Genomic DNA, 23158 nt, shown 5'->3' with positions numbered 1-23158 from the left:
TGCTTGTGCCTAGGATGTAGCCATGTCCCCTGTCACCAGCCATCTCGCACAGTCACCCCCAGAAGGTGACTGCCTAACCCTACCCTGCCCTGCCCTGCTACCCAGCGCACTTAGCAAGCATGGTTCACACATGCCTCTGGTAAAGAACACATGGGTAGCAGCACACATGTACAGCAGAAGAGAGAAAGGCTGCAGTATCCCAGGAGGAGGCAGAGGGAGGAGATTCTCCAGGGGTGGGTCTTGTAGGATGCTGCCTCCCAAGACCCTCCCAGATGGCGTGTATGGGGGAGCAGGCTGGTCTGATGTAGGACTGGCACAAGGACTGAGATTATGCCGACTTAGGTAATAGATGTTTGACCCCGATCTAGTCTGTTTGAGCCGACATCTTAAGTAAGGGTTATCCCCTTCCTGGAGAGAGCAACCGCCAAGCTTTGCTTCTGAGGGGAAGAAGAAAGCAAGCGCAGCCTATGAGCAAACGCTAGCAGTGCCTCCCCTCCCCCAGGAGGCCAGGAAGAGGGTAGTAGGAGGGGCGGTGTGATTACATTCATGGAAATGAGCCTGCTAGGAGAGGAGTCGCGCACACCGAGTGTCAGCTGCTGCTGCAGCTCCGTGCACCATCCCCATCCCCGGGGCTGTGCCAGCCTTCCCCACCAGGCTCTGTTCACTCCCGCCCGCTGTTTGGCCATTCGGCTTTTGTCTCCTCTGGACGCCTCCTCCCCTGCCCTTGTGTGCTGGCACACAAATGCTGTCCTGACTCCAGCTCTCCCTGAACCCAGAGCTGGGAGAGCTCCGGGGAGCCTGGGCCTGTGGGATTGCTGTACAGATCCACCATGGCCTCTGACTGGAGAACTGCGGATCAGCTGAGGCTTTGATGTTGCTGCCCAGAGCTTGACAGGACGAGGGGGCCACAGGAGAGGGGACATGCTGCCGGTAAGAGCCTGGTGGATGGTGCATGAAGGGGGACTGCAGCTCCCCCTTGTTCTGCCTAGGTGCAGCCTCTCCCACCCTGCACCCCATATCCTGCAGCAGGCAGCAAGAGCTGACATGCTCCGCTGACTCTGCATGTCTGTCCTTGGGTTTCCATCCTTCCTCTCTCCTCTCAGGGATTCTCCACTGTGCTTCTGGATAGGTACCAGTCATTTGTTGTTCTTCTTGTCCTGAGACTGAAGAGCAAGCCAATAACCAGTTCCCAAATTCTGCCTTTGGGTAGGTTAAAAAATAGGGTAGCAGAAAGCCAAGGGGGCAGATTCACAGCCAGCCTCGTCCCTCTAGATCTGCCGACCACTTGGGGTTTTTGCTGACCCTGGGCCTTTGGACTTCCTGGTCAGGGGCAGCCAAGGTTCTAGCAGTACACAAAGAGGAGCAAGCTCCTTTCCAGGTGCTAGGCAGAGGGCTTACGTGTGCAGGAAAGCTGAAGGAGTGTGAAGGAGTGTGTGTGTGTGTGTGTGTGTGTGTGTGTGTGTGTGTGTGTGTGTGTCTATAGGGAGGAGGTAAAGTGAAGAGAAGTGACTTCTGACACCCCCTCTGCTTCTGTTTGGGATGCAAGGGGGTGTGGTGGCCCAGCTGTGCAGTATGCAGGGGACTGCAGCTGGCAGGCGCCAGAATGGCAGTGTCCTCTGACCCCCAGAGGAGAGAGGACTGAATGACCAGGGAACTCTCCACCTGTCCCAAGAGCTAAGGACCCAGTGCTGTGTCAGGAGGGCTCTTCCTCACCGAGGGTCCCAGCTTTGTCCTGATAGAGAGAGTGCTCGAGGCTTGGGGCTGTGGAGAAGCTGCTGTGCCTCCTGGCTGTGTCCGGGCCCTGCCAGGTCTCTCAGCTGTGAGGACAGTCCTTGCTTGTTTGAATAAAACTGGATAAATTTGATGACTCAGTTCCTGTTACTGCCTTGAACTCTGACCTCTTTTCTCTTCATTGAGCTGCATTAAATCGTAGCAAACTCAGCTCTGAGCCCTAGCACTTACTCAATAAATCGTGTTGATTCTTTCCGCTAAATGATGGTAAAATATGTTCTTAGAGCTTTTAAAAGTCACATTCCTAATCCATGTTTACACGTGAGGAAACTGGGGTCAGGGTGGGGCAAGAGAAGTCAGTGAAGCCCTGGCTGGTCCTGGGCCTCCTCCCCACTCCCTCCTGTCCCTGGACAGTGTCCCCTCTGAATTCACTAGGCAAGGCTGAGGCAGAGGCTGTTATTAAGGTGTTCGTCAGAGAACCTGTCCCTAAGCCTTGAGAAGAGAACCAGTCTTCCCTCAAAATTCAAAGTCTTTAATGGATTTACTTGTAGCAGAGGCCTGGCCTGGGCCAGTTTGTCTGGAGGAATGTAAACTAGAGTATATAAATCTCCATTTTGGCAGTTTGCCCACCACATCTGTGTTGAGGATCATTTGTGCTTGCTGCATGAGAATGTGACAGGCTTTGGTCCAGTGAGTGTGTGAATTTCTTTAAAACTCTTATGCTGCAAGAGGGTGGTGAGACAAAGTACCTTTTCAAGGGCCAAATCCTAGTAAAAAGGATCTGAAGTGGAGTCAAGAGGTTAGAATACTGTCATTAAAATTTCTGTTTATTTTTAGTTAGGGCAAAACCCATATAACATAAAACTTACCATCTTTGACATTTGAAGTTTACAATTAATGGTGGTGAGCATATCTAGTGATGCTCACATCCCAGAACCATTGAACCATAAAACATGGCCACTCCATCCCTACTAATCTTCTCAGCCCACTCTCACCTCCCAAGCTCTCACTACTCTTTCCCTCTGTGACCCAGGGCCCAGGAGTAAGGGCCATCTCTGAGCATCTTCAGGCTTCCTCCTGAGCTGTGGTGGCATCAGGGCCTTCTTCTTTATAAACCCCTGACAGTGTACTAAATTTTCGGAAGGACTTCAAAGGCTTTGACTCAATAGGAAGGAAAGGGTTCTCCAAAGGTGACAGATTCTGTAAAGGTGTGACAGGAACATGGCACACTGCTGGCAGCAAGCCTGTCACTAGGTCTCTAACTGTGGTCACACCCCTTCCTTCCTGTGTCTACCTTCCCTCATCCTGGATCCTGAAGACTGGAAACAACTCTGGCTTGGTGAGTGACCTGAAGCATCAAGCTTTCGATTTTTCATCTTTTGTTCTTACCTGAAAGATCCTTGTAGGGAAGGCTGCATCCTTAGGCCTTCTGAGTGACCCCGTGCCATCCCTTGGGAATGGAGAGTTCTAATGAGGGGACAGGCTCTCCTAGGCATCGTAGCAGTGATCAGAGAACCTGGTCCCATCTTTGAATCTGCAGGTGCTTCTGTACCAGCCCCTCCTGTCCTGACCCCTCTGTACAGTTTCTGACTTACCACGACACACAGGCCTCAGGGCTCTCACTTACCTCTGATGTAAGAGCCATGCTCCCCTCCAGAGTGTTCCTTCTGGAGGCAGCCTGCCAGCTTATTGTTCATGGAGGAGCACACACTGATGAGATAGCTTACCCAGGGCCACATAGCTGGTCAGTCCCACAGGTGGGTACAGCGGCCTTAGACATAGCCCCCGTTAACATGCACTCCTAAAGTTGTTCATGGCCTCCACATCCTCTGAGACCGCTGCACATTCAGGAAGGGAGAGTGCCATCCCGCTTGGAGGCAGCAGTGGTTGTAGGTTGGGTAAGCATCTGTGCTGGGTAGGCAGGAGGGGAGGAGAGTGAGCTGGCTCTGCAGGTGAAGGGGCCTGGCTCAGGACACTGAGAAAGCTGGCCTGTCTCCTTTGCTGAGTGTGACGGGTACAGTGATGGGCAGGGGTAGCTCCATGTTACGGGGGAACAGCTGCTGTGCAGTGTGGTTGCAAACATCCGAGTCCTTTCTAGTAGTTTAAAGTTTTTCAAAGTGCAGGTCACTGGGATTTCCTGGGAGATGCGATGCAGGCCTCTGGAGGGGACGGCCCCTGGCCTTGTTGCTAAGGTCACATTGGGCAGGTCCACTGGAGGGCAGGCAGTTGGTGGGTTGGGCCTGATACTGTGGTGGTGCTGCTGGCTTCAGGCTCCTCACGCCGTAGGCCCTGTGGGCCTCACAGAAAGTTCCAACCACAGCTTCTGTATCTGTGCTCTCGGAACGAGGAGAGTCAGTGTCCTCTCAGAGTGGGTGCCAGCTCTGTGGAGGGTGGGGAGACTTGGCTTCATCTCACCACCTCTGCCATTCTGGGCTGTGCTAGGTTTACCTGAAGTGAGCCAGAGGTGGGGAAGGGTGGGAGGAGAGAAAGGAAACAATCCGTGCGCATGTTCAGTGTTCAGGAAGCTCTGCCCAGGCCCAGGGTAGGAAAGGGTGTCCTGAGAGGAAGGCTGGATTCGGGAATACGGAGGAGTCGGCCTGGGTGGGAGCTCTCCCCACCGTAGCTGTGCTCTGTATGCTCAACTGCTTCACAGGGGAGACAAGGAGACGCACTTGGTCACTCTTAAATATCTCCTTGTAATTCTGCATTAAATGTAGACCCTTTTATCCACTGAGAGGAAAAAGACAAGGTAGGTAGTGTGTTCTCAAGCCAGGCAGGGTTTTTTTGGGGGTGGGGTGGGGGGCCAAGATGACCTCAAAAAGCAAGAAGGAAATCTGAGTTCCAAAGCATGGCTGGACCCCTCTGATTTCATAGCGCACACTAGGGTTGGGTGAGGGCCATACCTTTGAGCAGTGGCTACTGAATAGAACCTGATGTCACAGGGACTGCATCTGCAATGGGGCCTTGGGGCATCTGTCAAGGGACAGAGCAGGGACTGCTGGCTTTAGACTGCTGCCTGCCATCCTGTGCACATTTTCTGCTCCTTGACTCGAAAAGAAGGCACCGTCCCTTTAAGACAGTCGTCCTTTGTATGTGCTGGCTGGACGGATGTTTCAGCTCCAGGTTTCTGCCTACAGTTGAAATCCGCAGAGCAACATCTAAATAAATAAGTGAAAGCTTCCCCTGTGTAGCTTCTGCATATACAGCCAGGCACAATGGCTCCTTGTTGATTGGCTACTTTAATCTCCTTCCTTACATTGGAACTGGGAAGGGATGGCGAGGAGACCAGAGCTGGGCTGTTCCTGCTGCCTGCTGGCTGGACACCTTACACATTAACCTTAGAGCATGGGTCCCTGCCCTCTGGCATAGGCACTCTAGGTAGAAGGGCTCCTCTGGCCTGGCTCCGTTGTACTCAGACTCACTACACAACCTGCTGGCCTGCTCAGTGGCCTTTCTCTCAGAGAAGGGTTTAGCTGCCTCCTGGCACAGGCATGGCGGTAGCACGTGGCCGTGGGGGAGGGGAGTTGTTTGTTGTCTGCCATCTGGCCTGTCAGAGCATGGCCTTGTGCAGCTTAGCCCTGCCTGTCCACTGGATCTGATAGCCTGCCAAGCTGGTGCCCCCACATCCGGTAGCCCAGGTTACCCAGGGCTGGAGTCCTGTCTCTTCCTCCCTGAATGGTTCTGCTATTCACAGCATCTGTGTGGTCAGCCCAGGTCCTAGGAGCCATCACACCTCCAGCACCCAGCACCCTGGCAATCCTTCAGACTCTGTGGGTTAAATGGAGCAACTGCCACAAAGGCTTGAACGGAAGATTTGTTGTTGGTAAGGTTTGGTGTTGTCTGTAGAGTAAAGTATTCATTAAAATGTTAGCTCTCCCTCATCTTAGAGCAAAAGTCCAGGAGGATAAAAAGAGATTGAGATTGTTTTGGGATCTTCTAAATTCTTAATTCTTCTTTGAACTAAAATGGAAGATGTGTTGATTTCAGGTTATTAAGTATTTCAGAAGTAACTTGGAGATCATATAGTTAGTGTCAGGGGACTGGATCAAAATAAATGACAACAAATGTCATGGTATTTTTTTTGTTGTTGTTGTTTTATTTTTAACATCTTTATTATAGCTGCAAACTGGCTAGAAGCCATTTGTATCTGGCTGCAAGGACACAGAGGCCTTTTCCCTGGAGGCCCTGGGTTAGTGTGTCAGACATGTGACGCGTGAATATTCATGATAGCCCCATCATTCCATTCCCAGACCTGCTCCCCAAGGCAGCTGCAGCGGTGAGCTCCTCAGTGTTGGTGCCTGGGTCTTTGGTGACTGGTTACTGTGTCAGAACCAGGAATGAACCCCTGGCTTCCTCTGTGATCGGCAGAGGCTTCAGCTCGCCTTCTTTCCAGCTAAGGGGTTTGCTCTGCCTTTTAGCCCTTTCATTTTAACCTCTGCAAGTCCTGTGAGTGTGAGTGTGTCTGCAATGTGTCTGTGTCTGCGCTGTGAGTGTGTCTGCACTATAAGTGTGTCTCTGTCTGCACTGTGAGTGTGTCTACACTGTGAGTGTATCTGTACTATAAGTGTGTCTGTGTCTGCCCTGTGAATGTGTCTGCACTGTGAGTGTGTCTGTGTCTGCCCTGTGAATGTGTCTGCACTGTGAGTGTGTCTGTGTCTGCACTGTGTAGCTACACTGTGAGTGTGTCTACACTGTGAGTGTGTCTGCACTGTGTGTCTGCACTGTGAGTGTGTCTGCACTGTGAGTGTGTCTACACTGTGAGTGTGTCTGCACTGTGAGTGTGTCTACACTGTGAGTGTGTCTGCACTGTGAGTGTATCCGCACTGTGAGTGTGTCTACACTGTGAGTGTGTCTGTGTCTGCACTGTGAGTGTGTCTGTGTCTGCACTGTGAGTGTGTCTGTGTCTACACTGTGAGTGTGTCTGTGTCTGCACTGTGAGTGTGTCTGCACTGTGAGTGTGTCTGCACTGTGAGTGTGTCTGCACTGTGTGTATCCACACTGTGAGTGTGTCTACACTGTGAGTGTGTCTGCACTGTGTGTCTGCACTTTGAGTGTGTCTGTGTCTGCACTGTGAGTGTGTCTATGTCTGCACTTTGAGTGTGTCTGTGTCTGCACTGTGAGTGTGTCTGTGTCTGCACTGTGAGTGTGTCTGCACTGTGAGTGTGTCTACACTGTGAGTGTGTCTACACTGTGAGTGTGTCTACACTGTGGACTTCTCTTCCCTGGTCTCTACTCAGACTCTTGCTTCCTTTGTCCTCCTGCCTCTGCAGTAGAGACTCTGCCTGTTGGGTGATCCCATCCTGTCACATTGGTTTCATTCTTCATGGTACCATTGTCACCTGTGATCACTGTTCTTCATCCTTGGTGAGCATTTTATGCCTTGTGAGTAGGCTGATTCCAAAAGCTAACAAGCAGCAAGCAGGTGGGGACAGGGATGCAAAGGCTGAGTGGGCTGCTCAGCACCCTGGTACCCAAGCCTCTTCCTCCTGCCTCCCAGGAGCTTTGTGAGATGAGATGCATTTGTTTGCTTCTGCATTTTGCATAAACTTTCCATTCCATTAAGAGAAGGTGAAGCAGTGCCTTCCCATTTTCACAATTCCCAGTCCCCAAGACAGTCTTGTTATACAGCCCTTGCTGGCCTCAAGCTTAGGCTGCCCCTGCCTCAGCCTCTAGAGTGTTGGGATTGTAGAGTGTGTTGTGCACTCTACTCTTTGACTTGCAGTTTAGCTCTTTGGGACACCCTCCTCCAGTCCACAGCTTGCACACCAACCTGTTCCACATGCTTTGTGCCCCACCCCCAGCCGGCTTGTTTGCTATCCTCACGCACCGGAGTGCCCTGTCCCTTGTCCTACAGAGTGCTCCTCTGCAAGTCACTTTAAAACATGTGGCCAGGAGACTTGCTGTCTGCTACTTGGCTGTCTGATGACTCTGACTGGTCCCCATTTGGCTGGGGTCATTTTCATTTAGAATCTTGAAGGCCTTCAAAGTTCTCACTGGAGTGTGTAGATCTCTTTAGCTGTGGGCTGATGAACCCCTGACTCCCCGCCATGTAGAGGTCTCGGCTCCTGTTGACTTCTCTGTAGGATCACAGGTTTTACTGTGCCATGGTGAGCTGATGGCTGCCCATGTTCAGGCCTCTCTGTTGCTCCTTTTACTGCTCATTTTGTCCTCTGGTCCTTTTTGTTTGTTTATTTTATATGTATGTGTGTTTAGCCTACATATATGTCAGTGTATCACATGCATAGTTAAAAAAAAGGTTGTAATCTAGCATGTGGGTGCTGGGAACCAGACCTGGTCCTCTAGGAGTTCAGTCAGTGCTCTTCCCCTCCAAGACATCTCTCCAGCCCTAGTCCTTTCTTTGACATTTTTTATTTAGATAGGAGGATTGAAGGAGGTTAATTTCCAAAAGAATGATCTTTTTTCCCTATACTTCCCCCCCACCCCACCCCTTTTCAAGTGTCTGGGTTTTCGGAAGAACAATTTTTCTTTGCTCTCTAACATCTGACTGCTCCAGGATTTGTTTGCTTGAGGTCTTACTCTTTCCACTGTAGGCGTCAGTGGAAAAGGAGCTTGAGAGGAAAGCCCTGGGCAGGTTGGGTCTTTTAAGACCTAGGGGCTCTGCTGAGGTGGAGCTGGCAGGGCATCCCCAAGGGCTCCCATCCCTCCTGGGGCAGCTCCTCACTAGGTAGCTGTCCACTCTTATGTCCTGGCGTGGGGATGGATATGTCCTCGGTCTCCAGCATGCGGAGCCTGGAGATTGGGCTCCCAAGGTTACTGACCAGGCCTGTGCTCTCCCACTTTCTCTGTCCAGAAGACTTGCTGCAATCCTGGTTCTGAAGGCCTACAGGAGTGAGGTTTGTTTACTTTTTCGAGTGTCTTCCCTATTTTTAAAGAAGCATCCAATCGGCAGACAGTGAGAAGCACAATTTGAATATGAAATGCAGATAAGGGTCCCCCAGGAGGCAGCTTGAAGTGGAAACTCGGCAGTCTGGACACAAGGTTGGCTGGTTGGTTGGTTGTTTGTTGTTTTTCCATCATCTTTGTAGTAAGGATCTGGAATTTAGTTTTGCCCCTTTCTGCTCAAATGGAGACTCATTGATAAATCTGATTAACCAGCTCTGTAAGCATCAGATCAAATTTTGATATGCTCAGATATTTTTAAAGGGAATTTCTGCCTCCAGTTCTCAAAGCCATGCCATGCCCTGAGTGTTCTCTGAGTCCTCGGTGTGTGTGTCCATCTATGTTGTAAACAGGGGTGTATCCCTGCTCTGCGGGGTCAATCAAGTGTCCTCCTTACTGCATCATTCCAGTGTGCCACCACTGTGGGGTGTGAGTGCAGCTGAGGAGTTGGGCATCAAACCTCACGGGTGCGTGCACCTTGACTCAAGAACAGAAGAGAGCTGTCTGTTCATGTTGAGGACACTGGTGTCCTACACCATACTGTGCCAAGAGAGACAGGAGCCAACACTTGCTCACTAAACACAAGGCACAACTTGAGGCACCTCAGGTACAATCATTACCCACCATCATCTGTAGCCAAACTACTAAATGGAAAATTCCAGAAACGAACAGTTCATAAGCCTTCACTTACATGGCATTCTGAATAACAGGATTAATTCTGACCTGCTCTACCCTTCTCTGTCTGACCCGCTGTAAAGCTGAGAAAATCTTTACTCATTTCCTGCTGTTCCTCAGGCTGCCAAAAGTTTGGCTATGGTGTAGGACTGTGCCTGGGCCAGTCAGAAGAGTCATCCAATGTGGATGTGCACATAGAGACAAGCATGCTGTGGGTCTAGAAGTCTGCTGGGGTTCTTGAAATGTGTCCCTGGAGAATAAGGGGACACACCTTTATTTCACTTCCTCCTCAGATCACTCATTAAGTTGGACAGCATGTGGCTAAATGAGTGGCGGGGACTTAGGGAGGTCTGTATGGGGGTGGGGACTGAAGACATAGGAACAGCGACACTTTGCTGATTCTAGTGTTTGTTACTTGTGTGGCCACCTGCTTCCAACAGAGTGCTTGAATAAGAAGATGGTCATGTGGGCATGTGGCAGTGTTCATGATGAGCTGAAAAGACTCATAATCCTCGCTCCTAGACTTAAATGCAGACTCTCTCTGTGTGCACGGAATTCTCACCCACTTTTCTCCAAAGGCGCCGTGTTGCTTTGAGTTCACCTGAGACAGTTCATGGGGATGTAGTTCCACTTTGACCAGCAGGGGACTGGCCTGTCCTTGCCCCGCTGGAAGGCAGGAGAACCGTGGGGGAGATGGTGACCAGGCCTGGCACCCTGCTCATCCGTGGTGGTCCACCTGGTTGCATCTCCCTCCCGTCCATCATTTCTAAATTGGCTTCTGGCTTCTTTCTTGGTCACATTTTACCTGTGAGTTTTTGGGATTTTGTTATTTTGTGGAGGAATGCTTTCATGACAGTTCTGTCTTTGCAGTCCCCAGTGACCTGACTGCAGAGGAGCGTCAAGAACTGGAGAACATCCGGCGGAGGAAGCAGGAGCTGCTGGCTGACATCCAGGTTGGAGGGCGCTTGGGAAGCTAACGGAGGAAGGAATGCTTGGGTGTGCGAAGTGTGTGTGTTACAGGGTAGGCTTACAGCTGCTGCTTGCCACAGCTCTGGCCAAAGTAGAGGTATTAGCAGTCGCTTTTGGTTTCCCAGAAAGTAGAGCCTTAGAACAGCGCTCCCTGCTGCCATTTATCAGAGGTAAAGGGACTCTGAGCTAAGTTTCCCCAGCTGACACACAGATGCAGCCTCAGGTTTGCTGGTACCTTCTGCAGGCCCTAACTCCACCACCTGTGAGCCGAGGGCCTGGATTATAGCACTAGTTTGTTTTTTCCCTTCTGTTCTTCTGGTCATGGGGTGGAACTATAGCACCTTCACAGCTTCCTGTGAGGCCAGATGCACTGCTGTTTGCAGGGCATGTCCCTAGAGACTAGACTGGACAGCCATGTCTTTCCAAGTTTCCTTCATAACTGGGAAGAAGGAGCCATGCGGTAGGTTATGTCACTTTGAGCAGTTGGATGTTGCTCTTCTAAATCCTGAGTAAGATTCAAGGCTGCAAAACGTATGGCCCAAACCTCACAGGACAGTGAGAGGACAGGCCTGCTCGCCACTGACGATTGGAACTGTTCCGATGGCTTTTCCTGATTCTCTGGTCACTGCTGGGGACGAGGAGAGGCTTTTACCCCATGCTCTACATGACCATAGTCATGCCCTTCCAAGCCTGGGTGAAGGAGAAGGCAGAGGGTGGGAGTGAAAGGTCAGCAGATTTAGTGGGGCCTTCCCGTGTCCAGTTAGAACAGCATGAGGCCACAGTATAGGTCCAGCAGCACAGCCTCTGATGTCCCAGACAACCAGACACGTGGGTGCCTGTTAGCTCTGTCACTCTATACTGTAGCAAGACTATATAGCAAGACTATGTTCTGCCAAGATACCAGACCTCACTGTAGATGGTGTGGGTCACCATGTAGTGGCTGGGAATTGAACTCAGGACCTCTGGAAGAGCAATCTCTGAGCCATCTCCACCTCCCATGACTACACCTTTTTAACATAGTGCATGTTCCTAAAAAAAGAAAAACCCTTCTTCCCTAGCCCAGGAACTGTGAGCCAAGGAGCCACCTCTCCCTTGCAGGCTCAGTGTCTGGGGGCCTAGTAGGTATCATTGAGTAAAGACATTCTTTTGGTTGACCTGCTAGGTTTGTGCCTGTTTTGTTGTTCTGTTCTCTCTGCTCTGGTGTTAGTGTGGAGGGAGTTGTGTGAAGGGCTTTGGAAGTATGGCTCTGGTCTGCAGCTGTCCTCCTGGTAACCCCTTCTGTTTACAGAGGCTGAAGGAAGAGATAGCAGAGGTTGCTAATGAAATTGAAAGCCTGGGATCCACAGAGGAACGGTGAGTTTGTCCTGCTGCTGGGTAGGCCTCCTGGTCTGGCTCCCAGTGCACCCTCCTTCTCCACACACCCGGGCACAGTCAAGCACAAAGCAGGCTTTCTGCCTCAGAGTCCTAGCAGGCACACAGATAGATGCCTTCCTGCCCTGCCTCTCAGCCCTCACTGCAAGGATCTGACATAGGAAACTTTTTTTTTTTTTTTGAGACAATCTTTCTACGTCTCTCTGGCTGTTCTGAAACTCACTGTGTAGACCAGACTGACCTTGAGCACAGAGATCTGCCTGTCTCTGCCTCCCAAGGGCTGGAATTAAGGTGTGCACTGCCAGGCTGAGCCATAGGAAAGCTTTTATGTGTAGGAAATGAGCCAGAAAGCTCAAAGGCACCGGAAAACTTTAAGCCAGTGGTTCAGCCTTTAGACCATGACCTCCTTGGGGGTCAAGAGACTCTTTCACAAGGGTCGTATATCAGATGTCCTGCATATCAGATATTTACAATTCATAACAGTAGCAAAATCACAGTTTGAAGTAGCAACGAAACAGTTTTACAGCTGGAGGTCTCCACAACAGGAAGAACTGCAATGAAAGGTCGCAGTGTTAGGAAGCTCGAGGCCCACTGTCCCAAGTGCCCATAAGTCCCCGTGGAGATTGTTGTGTCTCTTCTATGATGTCCACTCTGTGTTCATGTCTTAAGTTTCTATTTTACTCTTGCTTAGTGGAAAAGCTTAGTGAGCACCGCTAGTATGATCTCCTGAGGCTGGTGTGCCCACCTATGTCTAGGGTAATGTCAAGTTTATTTGCACCTCCGTATGCTTGAGGGAGAAGACTGTGGAAACCATTACAGTGGAAAATGATAAGACGTCAGTGACCTTGGCTGTAATTCCCAGGCCTTTCCTAACCACCTCCCTCAGTAAATTGTCTGCTTTCAGGCCCCTCTCAGTCTGTGTCTGTCTCAGCCTAAGCCTCCCTGTCTGGCTTATAAGGCCTTGATTTGTTAGTTTAAACTTGTATGGGCAATGCCATTAGGGATGGAGGGGCTACATCTTCACGAGGGCCACTGCCAGCCCTCCGGTTGTCACTTAGAGTTATAGCTCTCTCATTTTCTATTAACGTTTTTTAGACTTTAAAATTTTTATGTATATGAGTGCTTTGCTCACAGATATGTCTGTTCACTGCATGTATGTCTGGAGCACATGCAAGTACGTCTGTGCACTCTGTGTGTCTGGGCACCACACGTGTGTCTGGTGCCCATGGAAGTCAAAAGAGCACATCAGATCCTTTGGAACCAGTTATGGCTGGTGTGGGTGTGGGAATCGCACCAGGTGTCCTTACCGCCGGGCCGTCTCTGCAGCTTCTGTCTAGATCAGAGGTGGGGCCTCTCGGTAAGAGTCCATCTAGAGTTATAACTTCTGCGCTTAGGAAAGGTAACAGGCCAGGCGCGCTTGTGCACACCTTTAACTCAGCACTTGAAAGGCAGAGGCAGGTGGATCTCTGTGAGTTTAAGGCCAGCCTGGTCTACAGAATGAGTTCCAGGACAGCCAGGGCTACACAGAGAGACAATAAAATCATGAATGAATGAATGAATGAATGAATGAATGAATGAATGAATGAAAAAAAAAAGAAAGAAAAAGAGAACATAAAGAAAAAAGGCCAACTTTTGCAGGGTTTCTGGTGCCTCTGAGCACAAGGCCACACGTCAGTTATTTATGGTTTAACCCCTGGAGTTTAAACTGGCATTCCAGAATTGAAGATTCTGAAAGGTGAGCTGTTCTGTGGATTCTGACTGAGCATCTGTGTAGTCAGGGTTTACTCATTCTGGCTTTTCCACAGGTGGGTGGTCATGTGTGTAATCAAAGGCGGGATTCAGCATTCTATAACAACCCCAAACATTGTGGACGAAGCAAAGGCAACATAGTACTGTGGAACTTAGAGCTTCCTCAAGGTGACCAGGTGACACAGCTGGTGTGCAAGGGAGACTGCCGAAGTTGGGACAGGAGCTGACCCATAGGCCTGCGTGATGACTGTCTCCGCAGTCACAGACAGAATGCTAGACAGGTAGAGAGAGCCAGGAGCTGACTCACGGAGACGCATGTGGAACTTTAGCCAGCACATCCTTTGAGCATGCCTGGCAGCCATAAGCTACAACACTGGATGGCTTGCAGCTGATTCCTGAGGAGCCAGTGAAGTTAGCCAGCCACCCCGTGAGCACCCACAGCCTTCAGAAGCGGCAATTACAGTTGACAGAGATGTGGACGTGTACTACTGGAGTCTGTGCTCTGGGTTAGGGCTTGCCAGAGACAGGGGGAGCTTCAGTAAGGGACTAAACCAAGGAAAAGACACCGAAGGTCCCTGTGGGCAGTTACGTGCCTTGCCATTGCAGGGCTCCAAGGACTGCACTCTGAGAAGTCGCCCTGCAGTTGTTTGTTTGGTTGGTTGGTTTTTGGTTTTTGAGGGGTTTTTTTTGTTATGTTTTTTTTTTTTCTCTCTTTAAGACAGGGTTTCTCTGTGTAGCCCTGGCTGTCCTGGAACTCACTCTATAGAGCAGGCTGTCTCAGACTCAGATCTGCCTGCCTCTGCCCCCAGTGCTGGGATTAGAGGTGTGTACCACTACCTCCCAGCTCGCCCTCCCAGCTTGCCCATCAGCCTTTTCTTGTACTTTTTTGGAAATATGGATCAAAGTAGTATTCCTTGACTTGGGGAAAATGTGGTTAGATAGCCTGGGACTCATACCAGTCCTGAACCTCAGTCAGCCTGGCCAAGCATGGTAGGCTCATGTCTATAATCCCAGCATTTGGAGGTGGAAGCAGGAGGATCGTTATGAGTTTCAGGCCAGCCTGACCTACGCAGTGAGTTTTAGCCCAGCCTGAGCTACAGAGTGAACCCATGTCTCAACCTGGGAAAAAAAGAAAAAAGAGGAGGAGCAAGGGACTTTTTACCTTGGGGTCTGGCTAGTGCCGACGGCTCATTGGCCCCTAAAGGTGGCAGCAGCACATGAGTTCTTCCTGAGCAGCTCATTTGCTCGGAGACTAAAGCCCAGCTTGTCCCGGTTCTACACGTATGAGAGGTCCAGAATTTGGCAGATGTGTACACCAAAGGTAGGTCAAGAGTTAGTTCCCCAGTGGGCTGGAGAGAGGGCTCAGCGGTTAAGAGCACTGACTGCTCCTCCAGAGGTCCTGAGTTCAATTCCCAGCAACCACATGGTGGCTCTCAACCATCTGTAATGGGACCTGATGCCCTCTTCTGCTGTGTCTGAAGACAATGACAGCATGCTTACATAAAACAAACAAATAACTAAATCTTTTTAAAAAAGAGTTCCCCTGGGCTGGAGAGATGGCTCAGCGGTTAAGAGCACCCGACTGCTCTTCCAGAGGTCCTGAGTTCAATTCCCGGCAACCACATGGTGGCTCACAACCATCTGTAAAGAGATCTGGTGCCCTCTTCTGGTGTATCTGAAGACAGCTACAGTGTACTTATATATAATAAATGTAATAATATTTATATATAATAAATATTATATATTATATATAATATTTAATATTATATATAATATTAAAAAAAAAGAGTTCCCCTGAGTTGAAAGAGGAATGTGGGTGAACAGGAAATGACTGTGGGGAATTTTGTTGGACTGATAAAAGTTTTCTGAAACTAGTTATGGCAATTGGTAAGCTTATTAAAAGCCCTTCAGGTTTACATATAAAACAGGCAGTTCCACAATGTGTAGACAGCAAAGTTTAAGAAGAAGAAATTCTAAGAGAGGCTATGACTCTAGAGAGAAGGAGGCTTCAGCTGAGCCGGGCTGACCTGTGTGGATGGACCACATTGCTTCCTTACCCTTTTAGGCCTGTCTTCCCACACTGTCAGCACCACATATAGGCTGCTCCAGCCTCCCAGACGTCCTGCCGCCAGAGCACTAACAGCTACACTTGTTTTTCAGGAAAAACATGCAGAGGAACAAACAGGTAGCCATGGGCAGAAAGAAATTCAACATGGATCCTAAGAAGGTAAGCAGAAGGAAGTGACAATTGCCAGACTATTACAGTGGGGCAGGGCCGTGGGGACCTCGGTCTAAGCTGCTCTTCTCTGGAGTAAATGTCAGCTCTTGAGGCTGGGGCTCTGGTTTCTGACTTGAGTCCCCTGTCCCAGTGTCCGGTGGTGGGTGTGTGCCGACACAGGCGCCAGGGCCCACACTCATTCTCCAACCTCTGAGCCAGCATCTCTGCTCTTTCTGACCTTGGTGCAGGGGATCCAGTTCTTAATCGAGAATGGCCTGCTGAAAAACACTTGTGAGGACATTGCCCAGTTCCTGTATAAAGGGGAAGGGCTCAACAAAACAGCCATCGGTGACTACCTTGGGGAGAGGTGAGGCCTTCAAAGCTGGTGGTCAGAACCATGGGAAGAAATAAGCTCCCTGCTGCCTAAGTCATGGGGTGGGGACTGTGGTAGGGCAGCTGGCACCACAATGGTACTGAGTGGAATGATTAACCTACTTGTCCCGGGGCATAGAAGCGCCTTGCTTGTTTAGTTAGCAAACAGCCAGGCAGACAGCCTCCTGACTGGATGGCCAGGCTTAGAGGTCTGATGGGCTGGGACTCTGGGGATGCCATCTGCTTGTGATCAGGATGGGTCTTGTTCAGTGTCGGGGTCTGACGTGTGCTTCCTTCTGTCTCTTGTCTGTCCTCTGATAGAGATGAGTTCAGCATCCAGGTCTTGCATGCATTTGTGGAGCTGCACGAGTTCACCGACCTGAACCTCGTCCAGGCCTTGCGGTGGGTGTTGTCAGCAGGTCCCGTGGGGCAGGAGTATTCTATCCTGTGTGCTATTCCATCCAAGCCTGTCGATGGAGGTTGTTGTGACTGTCATAAAGTATTTTCCAGGGAGGCCATGTACATGCCTGTGTGGGATAGCATTCACTAGGATGGTTTCTTGGTCTTGGGAATGGAGGGGCTGTTAAGACCTTAAATACTGAAATTAGTTCTACTCTTCAGAATAGAAAGCCCTTTCATTTCTTACCCTATAGGTAGCCGTGTATTTCATTTAAAAGAAAGAAAGAAAGATAGAAAGGAAGGAAAAAAGAAAGAGGGAGAGAAAGAGAGAGAAAGAAAGAAAGAGAGAAAGGAAGAAAAGAAAAAAATCAACTATTTTTTCCCCTTGGAGACAGGGTTTCTCTGTGTGTCCCTGCCTGTCCTGGAACATACACTGTAGAGCAGGCTGGGCTTACACTCAGAGCTCTGCCTGCCTCTGTCTCCCAAGTGCTGGGATCATGGGCAAGCTCTACCGCCACACAGCTCAGCTTTAACTCTTTATCAAGCTTGGTTTGTGCCCTTTAGAGACTTTTCCCTGCTCTAGGTATAAATCCTAGGATGACTTTTTGAGCTCTGAGTTTTAAGGACACAATATTGCAGCACTAAACCTGTGGCCATGAACAAATGTGACCCACAGGGTTCCGTAGTGAATGCCCTGGATGGACCTTTCTTTCCCTTAGAGTTCATTTTAAATGATTAACATCTGTCTTACTTTTGTATCATCTTCTAGAGAGGGGCTGTTCTTCTTGGTGTCTCAGTTCAGCTAAGGCCACAGTGGTGGGCAATGGTTACATTTGCTTCTGTTCAGTTTCTGTGACTTCTGTGGACTGGAGCCCCCACTTCCTTCACCCTCTGATATTAAAGCCACACTAGCAGCAGCACAGGTCAAAACAATGCTCCTGTCTTTACCCTCAGGCAGTTCCTGTGGAGCTTCCGGCTCCCTGGAGAGGCCCAGAAGATTGACCGGATGATGGAGGCCTTTGCGCAGCGGTACTGTCAGTGCAATACTGGGGTGTTCCAGTCTACAGGTGAGTGGGGGAGGGAGGGAGAGCTAAGACAAGAGGCCGAGTCCATGCCAAGAACAGTTACTTAATGGTGGGCATAACCTTGAAAGATTCAAAGCATCCAGAAGACCAGCCCTGAGCTACAGTGAACACTTGGTGTGCTTAATGGAGGAGTCTTGCCTCATGTGATTGCAAGCACTGGGTTCAGAATTATAAAACATGTAACTCTTAAAGATGTCTCAACATTGGGCAGTGGCAGAGGCAGGCAGATCTCTGAGTTGAAGGTCAGCCTGGTCTACAGAGCAAGTTCCAGGACAGCCAGGGCCACACAGAGAAATCCTGTCTCAAAAGCAAATTTATGAATATAGTTAGCTAGGCTACTTAATCAAGACCTTGCCTTAAAAAGAAAGAAAAATCATGTTCTTATGAAGATATTCGCATGGGAAAATTATAAGATTAACAAAAAGCCACCCACATGTGTGTATATGTGTATACCTGTCCCCTATGTATATATGTATATGTATATACCTATCCCATATATATACATACATACATACACACCCATGCATATGCTCAGGTGAGAGTACATCACAGTGTCTGTAAAGTGATTTTATAGGTACATTTATACAGGAGAAATAAAGCAGACCATATTATTACTAAATAGAATTGCATTTAATTTTTTTCCTTTTTTATGCATTGTATTGGTCTGAGGTTTTGTTGTATAGCCCTACCTGGCCCTTTATAGACCAGACTGTACTGGAACTCTCAAGAGATCTGCCTTTTGAGTATTGGGGCTAAAGCCAGGCTCCACTGCTCCCAGCCATTTTATTGTTTTCCTATTCTTTTATATCTGAAAAAAAAATGAGTGTCCTTAGTGTAGTGATGTGCCTTGTCCCTTTCAGGAACATACTCCTGGGACATATGTACACTTGGCTCGTCCACCCTTCCCGCCAGTGTCTTTACTCCTGGTCCATTGGGGCCTCCTGTGGGGGTAGATGTCCCCTCTGCTCTCACAGCCTGTTCTCCTCCCTAGACACTTGCTATGTCCTGTCCTTTGCAATCATCATGCTGAACACCAGCCTACACAACCCCAACGTCAAAGACAAGCCTACGGTGGAGAGGTTCATCGCCATGAACCGAGGCATCAATGACGGAGGAGACCTGCCCGAGGAGCTGCTGCGGGTGAGCAGGGCGGGAGCCGCTCTGTCAGCGGCAAAGCCTGCACTCGGAGCCGGATCCTAAATGTGTGAATTTCACAAAGGCCAGCTGAGAATCAGGATGGGAGGTGGCTTCTAAGTCTGAAACTGAAAACCAAAGGCCGGAGTAGGCTCCAGGCCGAGAGGCTCGAGTAGGCTCCAGGCAGCTATTTCTTTTGTCCTTAGTTATCTACCAGGCATCTCATTTTTGTCCCTGTGAGCTGCTGGGGAGCAGAACGTGCCCATGCTCTTCTCTGGTGTCTATGCCTTACTCCAGGCTTAGGCCTGTGGACTGAGTAGACAGGGAGAGAGTAAGAGCAACTTCTTGAATCAAACATGCAGTGTCATCTTTTGCCAGAATCTCTATGAGAGCATCAAAAACGAACCCTTTAAAATCCCAGAAGATGACGGCAATGATCTCACTCACACTTTCTTCAATCCAGACCGAGAGGGCTGGCTACTAAAGCTCGGTGAGTCCCCTCCTCCAGCTGGGCCTGCAACAGAGCCTGGGAGGAAAGGCTATGTACACACAGGCTTGTGGGTGGGGAAGGGGGCAGGTCACAGCAGGCCACCTCCAGACTATTCTGGAGGGAGCTGTTGACCAGAAGTCACCACAGAACAGAGAGTCCTGGACATAGACTCTGCCCTTATAAACATTGCCCATATGTACCTGGGCGCTGTGTGACCACCCCCGAATGGATGGTCATACTCTCCGAGGCACTTCCCAGGGACTTGGAGCCTTGGGTGGGTAAGCAGCCATATCCATCTCTCTATTCCCATCCCAGATTTACCCTGGCCCTCCTGCCCACCTAGTACATCATCACTTCCTCTGCATCTGGCTCCCACAGGCAGTGTGCATGGCAAACCTAGAGCCCTTGGCTGCAGCGCAATCCACAGCACTCTTCCTCACGCTCTGGCAGTGGGCCCCTTTGCAGTCCCAATCAACCACATTAATGATTGTGTCATTCCAAAGGCTGAGTTCGTTCCTCTTCCCTCTGCCAGAAGTGAGCCTGTGTTGTTAAGATTTATGGTCATGCCTTGCTAGGAAGGTGACAGAGGAGCTAAACAGAGAAGAAAGCCAGCGGCTCTCAGGCACACCCATGTCCACATCTGACTACTTTATTAATTGTCAGACTTAGAGAGGTCTCTGAACTCTCTGCACATGAAAATGTGGAGGCTTTTTTGACCACTAGAGAGCAAGTTCCAGTATCCTTCGCCGTGGCCGTGGATGAGCTCAGTCCTGTATCAGGAGGGCAGTGCCGTTAGAGACGTGCTCCTCTCCCATCTTGGTTATGTGACCTGTGATAAGTAGCCCTCCCACTCTTGGCCATTACTGACAGCATCCAGTAGAGCTACTGACACACCTCTGTTGCTAACTCCTTCAGATACCGTAGGGTTGACATTTCCTTTAAAAGGCCCCAAACCTGTATTTATGCATGACGATTCATAAATTCCCTTTAAGAGCGCTTCACTGATCACAGAGCCTCGAAGTGTCTGGACGTGGCCAGTAGCAATCTCTAAGCAGAAGGTCTGAAGAAAAGGCTCCGTAACGTTTACCCCACAGTGGCCTCTGCTCCACATTCTTCTTGCCTGACCAGTAGAGTAAATAGGAAATACGCTGGGAAGTTCAAAAGTGTTGAGTGTAGATTTACTTCCCTCCAGGGAAAAGTGTTTCCATGCGAACACTGAGTGTTAGCTCTGACCGCTTAGACACTAAGATCAGAACAGGGACTATCTTGGTTCTTGTACTAGGATGGCATGTAAATTCATGACACATCCTATAGTTATAAAACTCAAAACTTTCGGCTGAATGAAATGATGCACACCTGTAGTCCCAGACACACAGGGGCAGAGCAGGAGAATACCTTTGGGCCTAAGGAATCGAGGCACCAGCTTGCTGGTAGTGCAAGACCTCACCTTAAAGAATAAAAATTTAACAGTGTGGGACTCGTTCATTGTGAGGTCCTTGCTTCACGTTTCTAATCTCTCAATAGGGTGTTTCCATGTGGCACACTGAAGTCGTGTGTCTGTGTGCTGCACAGGGTAGGACTTCATGCCATCTGTAGTCGTCTGTATATGTCCCTGTATGCAGAGAGCCATAAGTATGTGTGTCCCTGTGTACACACATATGTACATGTATATCCATGGGTGTACACGTGTGCCTCCTCGCACACATTTTGACAAGTGTTGGGTATCTTAAGAAAGGCACTTCTTTCAGAGTGCACATCACCCACTTTGCTTTGGATTGTCAAGAGTCTGGCAAACACTGGCCTTACAAAAATGGATCCGTGACACTGTTAGCCCGTGTGGGGAACACCTCCAATCTTGCCGCACAGCATGGGTGGTCACTTACCCGGTGGCGTTTTCAGGTTGACCTCCCTCTCCAGGCATACATAAATGTGACTGGTATGCTGCACTTTAAGATTAAAAAATCAGGTTTGATTTCTTTGTTTTAATTTTCTTTTCTCCCTCATTTATATGTTTCCATGATTTTGGCTCTCCTTTTCCTTGCCCCAAACTCCAGGAGGTATGTAACCCTGCAACCTGCTCGCTCACTCTGCCCAGGCCACTGTCATTCTGCAGCGTTTCGTTTTTTATTTTGATTTTGTTATTTTTGGTTATTTTGTTTTTTAATTGCTGGTAATAGTGTTAATGCTGCTTCTAACTTACTGTACAGTCCCTAGGGAACTGGCCAGGATCAGGGATTTGGGGCAGTGTTCACAGAGGCAGTGCTGCGACTGCCAGGCCAGAGCTCCAAGAACTACCTGAGTAGTCAAACAGTGCTAGCCCAGAACCAGCCAAGGAGGCAGAGGACCATTGGCTGTATGCTCCTGGGAATAGCTGAATTCAGACTGCCATCCATGCATCAGCCTGATCTCTGGGGTGAGGGGCAGAGAGGACGGTTAGGGTTATCTTGTAACTTCCCAAAGTCATGTACTTCTGACACTGTGGTTGACAATGTTAGGAAAGATTAAACAGTTGACATATTGGGGCATTTGCTTTACCATGAAAAAGACAAGTATTGTCTTCTAAACTCACAAGTGGAAATTTTAAAACCTCAAAACCAGAAACCCCTACCTATAGTCCTTTGATTCCATTTCTTGGGTATCAGGAAAGGACTCACAGCCTGAATCCTCTGTCTGTGTCTCCTCTGGTGTAAACTATCCTCTGTTTCAAAGAGTCTCCTCAAAACACAAGTCGGCCTCGGAGTTTTCTGTTGCCGATGTGGGGAAACATTTGGAGGACCAGAATGCTCCTCAGTCTGTGCCTAAGCATGCAGACCAGAACGACCCCCAAGAGGACAAGCACAGCACCCCTCAGTGCTGGGACCAGGCGGCTGGACTGCTGGGACAGTATCAGCCCTTCTGTCTAAGGGAGGCCTGAAAAACCTGCGGGGGAGGGGTCCTGTGAGTTCCACAGGGACTGTCCTAGGCGCACATTGATCTGTCTGCTTGTCCCATGTCTGTTTTTCTTTCCACGTGGAAGTGTCCCGTGGGCCCGCAACAATGCTTTGTGGTAGAGGGCTCTGTGGTGCAGCAGCCGTCCATCTGTCCAGGGGACATAATGAAGCTTTTCCCAGACAGAACTTCAGACAGAACTTCCCAGCTTTGCTTTTTCCCCTCAATCCCTGTCATCTTGTTTCTTTTGGTATCTAACTCACTCCTTCATCATTTCCTGAGTCCATTGTCACCTGGGGTAGTCCTGTGACAGAGTGCATGGGAGGTCAGCATGGGTGGACCGTCCTTGTGCAAGGCCTGGGTGGGGAATGGTCTCCCAGAGAGGAGAGGCTCAGAAGTGGGGAAGGATCCGCTCTAAGACACATTGCCTTCAGATCGAACACGTGCTCATTTGTGCACCTCCGCCCTGTTATCCACATATGTGTAGCATTGCTCCTATGGCTTTCCCATCCACGCCACTTAACCATGAAACTTAGAGTCCCTCACCACCATAACCACACACGAGCCACAGCACGTGACTGCTTATGGCACACACCCTCTGGGAACCTACATCTTAGTCATGCTGAATCATGGAGTTAACCATGGCTGCTTACATCTACCTCCCCAACCCTCCATGGAGCTCAGACACCAGGCAGAGCTGTAAAATAGAAGTCTAGGCCCTAACCTGTTCTGCTGGGCCTCCTCCTTCACAGTCCAGGGATGAGCCTCAGGCAGATGCTGGCATTGGGAATAGCCTCGTCAAGTTGCCCGGCCCTACATGGCTGTTAGCAAAAGGGCAGAGAAGTAGGCATGGCAGGTGTGCCACTCCCCTGCCCTCCAGAGACTCGAGAAATGCTGTTCTCCACAGTTGGGGCCTAGCAAAGGGCAAGTGCTAAGGAACAGGGACAGAGTGCGTTTGTGCAACGCCACGTATATCAGCACGGGAAGGCCCTGGGTCATTCTGAGTAGTTCATGTCAAGTCTTCCTCGACCCGAGGTAAGTGGGGAAGATGGGGATCCTGAGCATGGCACAAGTGAGGATTTAGCTTCCTTCAAAGTGGACCCAGTTAAACACACCCCACCCTCCCTGTACCAATGC

General features: G+C 49.7%; 1 protein-coding gene across 4 annotated transcripts in view; it reads left to right on the top strand.

Moving 5' to 3' along the window:
• The window catches only part of Cyth1 (cytohesin 1), an 83158-nt gene that overhangs the window by 45184 nt on the left and 14816 nt on the right, over positions 1-23158 (top strand). For 2 of the 4 annotated variants that reach the window (XM_087569406.1, XM_087569405.1), the window contains exons 2-9: positions 10177-10259; positions 11564-11628; positions 15556-15622; positions 15862-15980; positions 16307-16387; positions 17339-17451; positions 18461-18609; positions 18982-19093. In XM_087569406.1, the coding sequence (XP_087425532.1) occupies positions 10177-10259; positions 11564-11628; positions 15556-15622; positions 15862-15980; positions 16307-16387; positions 17339-17451; positions 18461-18609; positions 18982-19093 (789 nt within the window). 4 annotated transcript variants of the gene reach the window in all.

This window comes from Rattus norvegicus, chromosome 10 (assembly GCF_021556685.1).
Source record: "Rattus norvegicus strain SHRSP/BbbUtx chromosome 10, alternate assembly SHRSP_T2T, whole genome shotgun sequence".
Lineage (NCBI taxonomy): Eukaryota > Metazoa > Chordata > Mammalia > Rodentia > Muridae > Rattus > Rattus norvegicus.
Note: the sequence above shows the minus strand (reverse complement) of the source record. Positions and strands in the feature narration are given on the sequence as shown.